We start from the raw sequence: 11,612 nt of genomic DNA, 5'->3' as shown, positions 1-11,612 counted from the left end.
CATCGGCCTCGCTGCTGCCCGACGCCTTCGCCTTGACAACCTTCGAGCGCGAGCCGCAGGCCCTCCGCCGCCTGCCGGCGCCGGTAGGACCGGATTCGCCCGCGGCCCCCGCCAAGCTCCAGGCGCCCCCTAGCGGCGACGCGAAGCTGAGCCCCAGGCCGCACCCGCCCGCGCCCTTCCGACCGTTGCGCTCTGGCGTGAGCGTATCATGGGGGGAGCCCGATGGCCTGCGCTCGACGGGCGGCGGCGGGAGCACCAGCAGCTTCCTGAGCTCGCCCTCCGAGTCCTCGGGCTACGTCACGCTGCACTCGGACTCGCTTGGCTCGGCGTCCTAGGGCCCGATGGGCCCCCACCCCACGGAGCTGAACAAGCCGTGCCGCCGGCGGGGCCCAAGACCAAAGACTCGACCTCGGTCCCGCCCAGGACTCGGGACCGCCCGCTCTGAGCCCGCCTACCCTGCCCAGACCTGTGCCACCCCCCGGGGAGGGGGCAGCCTCAGCGCCTCCTCGTCTGGCTCCTCCCTGCCGCCCCGGGGAGAGGGGCATTGCCTGGAGGAGCAACGGCTGCCCTGGAAGACGGGCTGGAACGCTTGGCATCTCCTGAATAGGATCTGAAGCTGGCAAAGGCGGGGCTCTGCATGCCCAGCTGCGCCCATCCAGCCCTGTGGCAGCTAAATGGGGATGAGGTTACGGAGTCCCGGGTCAGAGCGGCCATCGGAAAGAACGAAGACGTGCCTGAAGGAGCTGGAGCCGCAGCCTCTGGACTGTGCCGGCTTTCCTCTCTGCACTGTAATTGTCACACCGTGGGGGTGGGTGCAGAGGGGCTCAAAGCACAGGGGTCTTCAGAGCCCAAACCAGCTCTCTGAGCAGGTCTCCCTGCTTCAGAGCTGTTCTGCCTCAGTTTCCCCATCTGTGATGAGCAGGTGATCCTTGTTAACTCTCAGGGCTGTTTGGAGAAGTCTCCTGGTCCGTGTGCCCTGGCCACTGAGGGGACTGTGGTATGGCTCCCGGGCCTGAAGCCTCCCACTCTCGGTGCCCCCAGCTCCCTTGGGAGCTCACACCCCAGTCCAGTTAAGCACAGCAGTTGCACATCACCACTGGCACCATGGCCACCTTGATGACCATTAGTGTTCCCCCCTCATCACATGCCATTGTTGCCTGTCCCCACCTGTCACCCACCTCTGTGACTCCCCCTATGAAGGCTGTGAGCACATGAGTGGAAAGGCCTAAAGCAAAGGGAGAGTGAGGCTCCCTTAACCCGGTGCCCATCCCCAGCCTCATTCCCCACCTGTGCAGGTGAGAGTCGCCCCCCACCCTGGTGACAGGGCTTTGCTCTCCTTCCTGGGCAGCCTCTGGCCCCATGCAGGCCTGGGCTTTGCCCTGGGGTCTGAGGAAAGGCCTGCTGGGTTTTCATGGAGGAAGACCCTAGACTCAGGCTAAAGAGAGGCCCAGAAGCAGCTGTGACCTGGAGGTGGAGGCGCAGGGCGTCTGCTGAGGCTGTCACTTCCTGGCCCTTCCCCCATGCAGCAGCCCTTAAACCTGACAAACTGGAGTGAGTTCTGAGGCCAGCCCAGAGCCAGCCTGCACCCTGTTCCTCGTGCTGCACAAACCTGGCGTTGCAGTACTGCCTCTGCCCCACAAGTGGCCAAGCCTGTCTCCTCACCCTCCAGACAAGGTCCCAGCCCAGGAGGAGGCTACTGGGCGTGGGACGGTGGGACTGCCTGCCTCTGTCTGGGCCTCGAAGGCCCCTCCAGTCCCTGGATGTGGGGTAACTGAGAGAGGAGCTGGCCACAGGTGAGCCTGGCTATGGAAGGGGCTGCCTCCGGCCAATGCTGCTGTGCCTTCAAGGACCAACATTTCATGTGGGGGCAGGGACCACGGCTAGCCACGGTCTTCCCTTCAGGCTGGCCCATTTGTCATCTTGGGTTTTCATTCTGTGTATATCATATCCAACGGCAATACTTGCAAGGGGATGTGGTCCCCAAATTCCCTCCAGTCTTGATTTTTACAAAAAAAGAGGGGACCCTAAATGGAAGACCCTGAAATCCAGGGCTCCACACTCCACTTTGTCCAGCATCCAGGCCTGTTGGCTACATTTATAAAAAGCTTGACCCTGGGCACCTGGGGAGGGAGTTCTGCCGGTACCACTGCGCTGCAGCCCAGAGCCAGGAATCTGTTTGTAGCTTTTCACAACTGAGCATTTTTCTTCTGTACCCACCAAACCAAACCCACTGCTGTTGAGTCGATTGTGACTCACAGAGACCCTATACAGGTACTCTTCTGTACAGGACCCATTAAAAACTCCCTTATGATTTGCACTCGGCATCCCAAGCTGGTTTCATGAAAACACCGTTCTAGAACCTAACAGCACCACTGGACAACTGACCCTCCCAAATCTCTCTCCCTCGGGAACCTGAAATTCCTCCAATAGTGCTTTATTCTTTGGGATCTGACTTGTCCCCTTTCTCAGGCAAGTGCTCCAACCCCACCCAGCAATTGACTTGGGCCTGGAGCAGCTGCAGAATAGAGTGATGGGGTAGGCACCAAAGCCCCACCAGCACGAAGGGCACTATTAGCACAGATGAGAGCCCTTGCCACTGGAACTGCTTTAGGGGCCATCAGCCCAAGTGAGTTTAATGCAGAAGGCTGATCTGGGCAAGGCAGTTGTTGGGACCTGGGGAGCGAGGGGTCAGTTGTGCCCTGAGACCTTCCAGCTGCCCTCCTCTCTGTTGGAATTTGGAAGCCTTGGGTCCACAGTGCAAGGCCGCCACCTGGTGGCCAACGGAAGGATTCGTCCCAGCGGCCCCCGCCTGGAGCAGCGAGAAGCCTAGATCAGCGTGACAGCCACAGCCGGGAGCCTCGCCCCTGCTCTGCGCTCCGGGGAACCGCTGGGTGTGGTAGGGTTGTCAGGCTCCCCGCAGTGCCACTGAAACTGGTTTTGCGCACCTACAAGTCAGGGGCAGCCCAAAACAAGAAAGTCTTTCTATAGGAAGTTGGTATTTGTGATTCAAAAAGAAGCATTCCGGTAGACATCGTGGGAGAAATCAGAATCTCCTTGGCACCTTTATACCCACGTTAGAGGGGCACTCTTTATTCTGAATTACAACGGGAAGAGGTGCCGGGATCTTTCCTGAACTCGGCGCGAGACCCCTGTCCCCACCCCCGCCAAGGCCGCTCCTCGGAGTCCCGGGCTACAGGTCCAGGGGAAGAAACACTGACTTGGACGTCTCCGAGTATACCAATGTCCTTATTTACTGACAAATAAACTGAGGCGCAGAACGCTCTGGAGGCCCTCGAGGGTCATGAGCTTCCAGGCGGGCCCCAGGGGTCCGGAGGCGGGGGCTGTGCTGTGCTGGGGCTGAGCTGCTGAGGGCCTGAACTGCGGGCCAGGGGTCTTTGCTGAGCAAGGATCGGGGAACCTTCCTACGAGAGGCGCCCGGGTTCGCTATTGCAGTCCTCAGGCTGGCGCGACCCACGTCCAGGTCCCTCCCTGGGACTGCGTGAGGCCGGGCGTTTCTGGAACCGAGCGGGGCGACTCTGGGCAGTGGGGTGACCAAGGCGGAGCATCTTAGGGGCAGGGCTAGAGCTCCGAGCCTGCAACGGGGGAAAGGGCCAGCTCGTGGGCGGGGCTTCCTAGAGGGCGGGCTTGGAGAGCCTGTCCTCCCAGTTGGCCTGGTCGCTTGTAGAGGGAGTGGGGGTCGGTGGCAGTCGAGAGGGGTCCAGGGTGGGGGTAGAGTGGGAGGGTCTCTCGCTGGCGAGGCGGGGCCCGGCGTGCTTTGTGCCGGTGGGAACCGGGCGCCTGCGGCCGGCTGAATGGGCCGGGGCGGGGCAGCGATTCTCCTCGCTGCCAGGGGTCCGCTCTGCGCCGCTGCCGACAGCGACCTTTCCACTGTGGCATGGCCGCGGGGCGGGGCCGGGCCCCTGGGAAAGGGGCGCAGCCCGGAACCCCCCCTTCCAGCCCCACTAGAGGGTGGGTGGAGGAGGGAGTGGGTCCGGCCTGAGCGCGTCGGGCGGGAGGGTGGAAGCCACGGTGCGCCCACAACAGTTCCTGCGCCCCTAGGCCCCACACGGCCCCGATCAGTCCGAGATCGCACGGCCTCCCCGCGCTCCGCCCGCCTGGGCCTCACCAGGGCCGCCACAAGCGCAGCCCTGGGCCTGGACTCTCGGGGCGGCGGCGCGACGCTGGCTGAGGCGCCGGGACGCTGGTGGACAGGTCAGGGGGGCCTCCGGGAAGAAGCAGCCGGGGTGGCGGGGACCGCGGGCCGCCAGTGGCCGGAGCCAGAGCGGCAGCCCAGATCGAGCCGGAGCAGGGGCCGCGCAGCGCGGGCGCCTCGGGGCAGGAACCAGGACCTGCGCTGTCCATGGTGCTGCCGCCCGCGCTCTCCGGCACCAGGGGGCAGCGCAGGCCGCCGCCCTCACCACGCTGCGAAAGATGGCTCACGCCCGGCAGGCAGCCGCGAAAACCCGACGGGTACTCGGCGCCGCCAGGGGCCGGCCAGAACCCTGGGAAGGGGAATGAAGGGGAGAAATAAAGAAGGGAGGCGGAAAGGAGAGGTGTGGAGGGGAAGAGAAAGGGAGGGGAGAAGTGTGGAGGGAAAGGTGAGACGAAAAGAGAGGGGAGGTGAGACCTCCCGAATGCCTTCCCCGGGTTCCAGACCTCCGCCCACAATCCGCCTTTTGCGTCTTCTCCTCGCCCCCCAGTGGGCTGGAGTCCTCTCCTCACTCAGTTGCCCACCTGCCCCATCCCCCGCCCAATCTGGTCTTGTCATATCCATGTCTCTGATCCTACAGGCGCCCCCCACCCCCCAGCTCCTGGAGCCCCACCCCCTCCAGGCCCGGACTCCTCTTCACCTTGCACGGAGCTCTGCAGGCTTTTCATGTACTTGACGCTCAGCTCCAGGATGTCCGCCTTCTCCAACTTGCGTTTCCGGATCTGCGGATCAGTGGGAAAAGCTTTTAGCTGGGCAGCCCTGGAGGAATGCGGTTGAGGACCTTGAGTCACCCGCTCCGCGCATCCCCAGGTCTCACCTGATGTGAATAGTGTTTCTCCAGCAGAGACTTGAGCTGCTCCAGTGACACGTTGATACGTGCACGTCGCTTCTTCTCCATCAGCGGCTTAGAGACCTGTGGGCAAGCCGACCCGTTTGAGTGCAGGGCCACTGCCCTCCCGCCCTCTGCCCCCGGACGGCCCGGGCAGGCTCCCTCCACCCTCCACGTTCCTCCGGAACCCAGACCTTTCGGAAGCTGCCTGCAGGGTTGCCCCGGGTCTCGGGCTCCGTGCCCATGTTGTCGGCTCTGCGACGGCGGAAGGCGCCACAGTCTTTATAGGGGCCCCTCGTTTACATGTCAATGAGGCGCTCCCAACTTGAGAAACACGGAGGGGGAGGGAGCAGGAGGGGGACGAACCGGGAAGGCTCCTCACCTCCTCTGCTTGGTCGTTTCCTCTTTGGCCTCGCCTCAGAGACCCCTCATCCCTCCCGAGGGACCCTTCCTCCCTCCCAAGGGACCCCTTTTCCTTTTTCTCTGTCTTTCCTTTATTTCTCTAATCCCGAGCACTTCCCGAGTCTGGGGACTCCTCCCCTCTGTACGCCCGGTAGAATCTGGGCCTTCCCACCGGGCCCCCTTTCTGGGTGGCTATGCCCCTTGTTTCCAAGCAGCTGATGGGGGTTCCTCCACTGGTCCCTAGGCGGTCGCCCTGGGGGAGGTCTGTGAGCCAGGCCTGCCTGGGCTGCGCTAATAACTTCGGCTGTGCTCGGATCGCCTACCAACGGCCTGATGAAGATGCCGAGGCAGGAGGCACTGCCAGCTAGGCCTTTCTGTGCGTTTCACGCTGGCCGCGCCTGCGACGCCCATTAGTCGCCCTAATGTCCGGGACAATGCAGCGATTTTCTGCCTGTGGCCACTCAAAGCCAGGCTCTGGCAGTACCCGCGGGGGCCACGCAGCGACATGTGTCCCATTAAAGCGTGCAGCCCGCCTGCAGGGCCATAACTGGCCTCGTCCTTGCTTGGGGCCTAGGGCCTTGGAGGCTCCTGTATCAAGCTGTAGAGTGGATGGTGGCACCTTCAGCCATGGGACCTGGTAAAAGACTCTTCTGGATGGGGGCAACGCAGGGCAGGTGCAGGGTGGAGGTGAATCAGAATGGCCTGGTCCCCAAACCCACCCCTAGCCCTAGGCAGTGAGGTTAGGCAACTTGGGCTCCAAGGAGGACCCTTCCCCCTGGGAAGGCCTAAAGGTCTTTCATCTGTCTCCAGGAGCAGGAGGGGGAAAGCGTGCCCACTGATTGGGGAAATGTCTGGGGAGAGTCTGCATTTTGGGAGGGCCCTTCAGAGCCACCAACACCCCTTTCCCTTATCCAAGGCCTGGGAGCCCAGGGGAGGAGATGTGAGCCCCTGGATGGTTAGGTCTTAGGAAGAGGAATCTAGTTCAGTCCCCCCAGTCGGTCCCCAGGAGGCTGGATTCCAGTAGCTGCGACTGACTAGGACAATGTCCCAGGAATCCCTGGGTTGGAAACTAGACAATTCCTTTTACTGGCCTCTTGTGGCCTTAATTTGGGGGTTTGTAAAATGGGCTTCAAACAATGGGGTCCCCGCTGCTGCTTCCGAGGGCGTGGGGGAAGTCACCCGCACGCAAAAGCTCTGTAGGAGAGCTCTGCGGCAGAGAAATTAACTTATTGGCCTCCGTGGGCCTCGGCGTGCGGGGTAGGTGGGCAGCTGAGTCCCAGGTGGGCCCCCCAGGTCTCCGGAGCGGGAGCATCTCCCTCCCGGCCCCGCCCGGGAGTACTGACTGGTCCTGCCCGGCCGCGGAGTTCCCAGGCGCCTAGCAGCGTGGAGAATCGCGCCCCGCCCTCCCCCTTTCAGGCCGCTGCAACTGCAATAGCGGCTTCAGGGCGCTGTCCTGTCCAGGCCCCAGAGCCCCCGGGCCAGATCCCGGCCGGGCCAGACCCGGGGCCGGGTGGCGGGGCCGAGGCTAGGCGGCAGGCTCTGGCACGCGCCGGGAGCTTTGAAGCGCCGGGGCCGGCGGGGCCGGGGCGGCCGCGGCACGGGGAGCTTCGGGCTTGGGGAGGCGGCTGTGCGGTACAAAGGCACCGCGGGCCGGGCTGACGGCGCGGCCGGGCACAAAGGGAGCAGTCGAGTGTTAAGGGCATTGTGCCGGCTCCACAAAGCCGCGGCCGCGCCCGCCCCTCTCCCCAAACTCCCGGCGCCCCGCCGCGCGCGGTCTTCCAGCTGTCGCACATCTGCACCGAGGCCCGGGCGCGCGCCTCTCCCAGGCAGGCCCCCTGCCCCCGACACGGGGCCGCGCGGGCAGCGAGGCAATTTGTTCTCTAATTACGATGCCCTTCCCATAAACCGCCGCTCGCGCCTTTCAACTCTGACACATTAGCAAACCAATGGCCCTTGGGCGTAGCTCTTCTCAGCCCAAAGCGGGGACGCCGGGTCCGCCCCCTCTCCAGAGTTAGGGCCGCTATAAAGGGGCCCGCGGGCCTCCGTCGCCCGCGCCACAGCATCCGCCGCTCCCGGGTTACCCCCTTCCAGAGCCCTTGCCCCGGGATTCTGGCCGCCCTGGGTGGGGCGGCTCACGTGGGTAACGCAGTGTTTCTTAAGCAATGGAAAGATGACCGCAAAATGCGCTAATTCGCCATGTTCTGCTTTGGCTACAAGAGGCGAGGCCGGCCGGCAGCTGCCCGGGCGAAATTCACAGCCAACACGCTAGGCGCCGGCCTGTTTAATGGGCTCCCCCTGCCCCTCCTCTCCCAGGCACCGGCCGCTGTGCCCCCTCCCCTGTAGCAGATCCTAGGCTAAGGGTCTCCCCAACCTGGGCTGACACCCCTTCCTGGGCCTCCTGGCCCAGAGCATGGCTCCACCGCCGCCAACAGCCCCCTTGGTCCGCTCCTCACCTCCAGCTGGCTGAGGCCCCTTAGGCTTCCAGGGTTGCGATTTCCATCCCCCCTTCTTCTCGAACTCGGAGGCAGCTTCCACTCTACCCTCAACCTACCCCCTAATTCAGGCTTCTGGCTCTGGGCAACTGCTTCCCTCACTAAACTCAAGTCAGTTCTTGACACCTGGCAAGGTCATTGGAAAAGACAGCAGATAAACCTCTACGAGATCCTTCCTTGAGACCCAGACTGGGTCCCACTTTCCCGTACCCCCACTCTGTTTGCATGTCATGCCCCTCAGCATCCTACTGCACCCTCGGTAGGCACCAGGTGAGTGGGTCTGAAGCAGAGGGGGTGGGCAAGGGGAGGCGTTTTCAGATATGGGGGAGCAAGTGGCAGCAGCGCAGGGGTCCTCTCTGCAGGCAAACAGGACAAAGCACTCTCTGGCTGCCACGAAGGGCAAGGACCCATTTAGAAGCCGGGCTTACGCAAGCCCTAATGTAGGCCACCGCTCCTTTTCTATTTTTAGCATCTGGGCCCCCAAGTCACCTGGAAAAGAGCACATGTCTAGGCGGGCACTGGGGAGACCCAGACTGCCCTCTGCTCATTCAAGGAAAGAAAGTTTCCTTCTGTAACCCCTATGGGCTCTCGGGGCATCTGGTGCTGCTCAGGGCAGCTCACTGTCTTCCTGGGGAACTTAAGGCAAAACTGGCCTGTGTGCTCCCCACATACACTTTTGTGAGGAACAAACATTGCAGGACACACCTTGTCTGAAAATGAAGTGAGGAGTTTGCAGGCCCCGGGACAAGAGCCCTACCACAGGACCCACTGTCCATCCAACGTGAGGGCCGTCCTGGCTCCTAGGCCTCTCAGCCCTAGGTGGGAGGACTTCCTTACTGCAGTCCTGGGGAACTAAGCCAATGCTAACTGGTGAGCACCATGCAGGCTGCTGTGGGTGCCAGTGACTTGAAGAGCCCCCTATACAGATGCATTTTTCAAAGTGGAATGAAGTGATTGCTCCGTGTAATTAACTATTGGGACACAGCAAACGTGCTGAAATGACTTGGCTGATTGTTTCCAGATGGGGTTGGAGAGGCCTCGATTGTTTAACTCTCTTTAGTTGTATTGGGACTACCAATAGCCCAGCAGCCAAGAGCCCTTCTGGGGACAAAGGCTGGAACTCTGGTGAGTGCATCAACGCTGAACCGGGTTGGCCCAGCTCAGGGAGAGTGAATTCAGAGAGACCCCCATTGTCCCAGCCCTTTGTGTCTCTTCCCAGCTGGCTCTAATCTTTAAATATTTACCCGGCCCCTTTGTGCACATATGACTTATGCTCTTCAGGTTGATGTGCTCATAAATTATGCGTCATTTACCCCCGTTACTAGGCTGGAGAGGGGGGCTTTCATGCCTCCAGCCCAGAATGACCGGTGGAGGGGAAGAAAACCTTTGGAGGACCAGTGTTCCCGCCCTGAGCGAGTAGAGTTGTGGATACACAGGACAGGCCGTTCCCCGCTATGCCTTCCAGGCTCCACGTGGAGATGGACAGAGGCCTGTCTGTGATCGAGACTAAAAGCTGCAGGCGGTGGTTTCTCTAAAAAACAGAACAAGTTAAGACTCACTGGGGAGGAGAGAGGGTGGGTTCCTCAACTTCTCACTGCTTGGTTTCGGGCTTGTTGGTGTTCTAGGGTAAAAATATCACAAAGTTTAGTAAAGCAAAAAGAAATGTTTTATTCGGCATATGTTCAAAGAGGCAAAAGTAGGAAATGGGCAAGCATGCTGCCAGAGCCATGTCTGTCTGAGTCTAAGGAAATATTACAGAATACACAAGTGTGGGAAAGCCATGTCTGCCTGAGTCGGAGGAATCATCAGTATATATTAACTTTACAAAATGGGCAAAACCACTGAAAGTTTCACCTTTTCACAGATTGGCTAAAAACTGATAAATCACTGTGATTCTACATTTCGAATTGTCTTTCTTAAAAATCATTGGTACAGGTTTCAGTAACAAGAGTCAGAAGGGTCCTCATTGGTTCAACACATCTTCCTATTCACTGAATGCTAATAAAAAAAAGATAAGACTGGAAAGTATGTGAGTCTTTTGTGCTGTGTTTTATGATTTGTTTATGTGAAAAACCAAAACCTAACCAAACCCTTTCCTGTCGAGTCAGTTCTGACTCATAGCGACAGTATAGGACAGAGTAAAACTGCCCCATAGAGTTTCCAAGGAGCATCTGGTGGATTCGAACTGCGGACCTTTTGGTTAGCAGCTGTAGCTCTTAACCACTATACCACCAGGGTTTCCTGTTTATGTGAAAGATTCCCTAAAAGATGTTTTCCAAGATTGTCCTAGCTATTGTCTTTATACCTCAGGGCCCAGTTGATGTGTCCTTTTGGGTCCTTGCAAGTCCAGCTCCAGCTGGGTAACATTCTAGGACAGGGAATAATGGCTCCAGTCTTATCTCCTAAATCATTGGATAACACTTAGGACAGGAGCAAACTTTCCATCCTAGGAAGTTGGTGTGGGTTGAGGTGCTTGGTTATCCATCTACCTCAAGAGGAAGTTGTCTTAGTTATCTAGCTGCTATAACAGAAATATAACAAATGGATGGCTTTAACAAACAGAAATTTATTTTCTCAGTTTAGGAGGCCCAGTTCAGGGTGCCGGCTCTATGGGAAGGCTTTCTCTCTCTGTCTGCTTTGGAGGAAGGTCCTTGTCACTTTGAGCTTCTGCTCCTGGGCGATCTTCCTGTGGCTTGGCATCTTTCTTCCCCCAACTCTGCTCTGCTCTCCTGTTTAATCTCCTTTATATCTCAAAAGAGATTGATTCAAGATACACCCTACCCTAATTTTCCCTCATTAACATAACATGACAACCCATTCCCAAGTGGGATTATAACCACAGGCATAGAGGTTAGAATTTACAACATGTATTTTGGGAGGACACAATTCAATCCATAACAGAAGGGAAGGCTCATCCTTGCACTACCTCCTGGCTACCCAGGGGTCCCCACTTCCTACATTCTCTCTTGCTCAGTGGAAAAATGGGTTGCTGTCAAGTTGGCACCAACTCATGGCGACCCCATGTTTGTCAGAGTAGAACTGTGCTCCATAGGGTTTTTAGTCGCTGATTTTTTGGAAGTAGATCACAAGGCCTTTCTTCCCAGGTACCTCTGGGTGGACTTGAACCTCCAACCTTTAGGTTAGCAGGTTAGCAGCTGAGTGAGTTAACCATTTGCACTACCCAGGGACTCTTGCTTGATGGAAAACAACCCCATTTAAAAATCCAAACCAAACCCATTGCCGTGGAGTCGATCCCGACTCATAGCGATCCTGTAGAGCAGAGTTGAACTGCTCCATAGGGTTTCTAAGGCTGTAATCTTTACAGAAGAAGACTACCACATCTTCCTCCTGCTGAGCAGCTGGTCGGTTCAAACTGACAACCTTTCAGTTAGCAGCCGAGTGCTTAACCATTGCGCCACCAGGCCTCCTCTTTTTAAGAAAAAAAACCGTTGCTGTCAATTCCGACTCATAGTGATCCTACAGGACAGAGTAGAATTGCTCCATGGGGTTTCCGAGGGGTTTTTTTTTTTTTTTTAATGTATTTATTTACTTATTTTTATTGTTGTAGTTTAAATGAAGTTTACATTTCAAGTTAATCTCCCATACAAAAATTTATCCATACATTGTTATGTGACCCTAATTGCTCTCCCCACACTGTGACAGCACACTCCTCCTTTCC

General features: G+C 58.5%; 2 protein-coding genes across 2 annotated transcripts in view; one reads left to right on the top strand and one right to left on the bottom strand.

The window, feature by feature from the left end:
- GPR153 (G protein-coupled receptor 153) overlaps positions 1 to 335 on the top strand; it is a 7,693-nt gene extending 7,358 nt beyond the window's left edge. Inside the window, exon 6 of the mRNA XM_023739418.1 lies at positions 1 to 335. This exon is cut by the window's left edge and continues 86 nt beyond it. Within this exon, the coding sequence (XP_023595186.1) occupies positions 1 to 335 (335 nt within the window).
- Positions 336 to 4,122: 3,787 nt separating this feature from the next.
- On the bottom strand, positions 4,123 to 5,108 carry HES3 (hes family bHLH transcription factor 3). The gene is made up of 3 exons (XM_004385110.1): positions 5,028 to 5,108; positions 4,851 to 4,932; positions 4,123 to 4,502 (listed from the first exon to the last, which is right to left on the bottom strand). Exons 1-3 carry the CDS (start codon positions 5,106 to 5,108, stop codon positions 4,123 to 4,125), a joined length of 543 nt encoding a protein of 180 aa, XP_004385167.1.
- Positions 5,109 to 11,612: the final 6,504 nt, after the last annotated feature.

This window comes from Trichechus manatus, unplaced genomic scaffold, assembly GCF_000243295.1.
Source record: "Trichechus manatus latirostris isolate Lorelei unplaced genomic scaffold, TriManLat1.0 scaffold00133, whole genome shotgun sequence".
NCBI lineage: Eukaryota > Metazoa > Chordata > Mammalia > Sirenia > Trichechidae > Trichechus > Trichechus manatus.
The sequence above is the reverse complement of the archived record's forward strand: the minus strand, read 5'-3'. Positions and strand labels throughout refer to the sequence as shown.

What these genes read in the sequence shown, in the direction of transcription:
- HES3 (XM_004385110.1), bottom strand. Translation starts at nt 5,108, where the DNA reads ATGGAGAAGAAGCGACGTGCACGTATCAACGTGTCACTGGAGCAGCTC. An exon ending in AGAAACACTATTCACATCAG is followed by an intron (nt 4,933 to 5,027) that starts GTGAGACCTGGG and finishes ACTGATCCGCAG; the next exon opens with ATCCGGAAACGCAAGTTGGA. An exon ending in CCTGCAGAGCTCCGTGCAAG is followed by an intron (nt 4,503 to 4,850) that starts GTGAAGAGGAGT and finishes TCCCCTTCCCAG; the next exon opens with GGTTCTGGCCGGCCCCTGGC.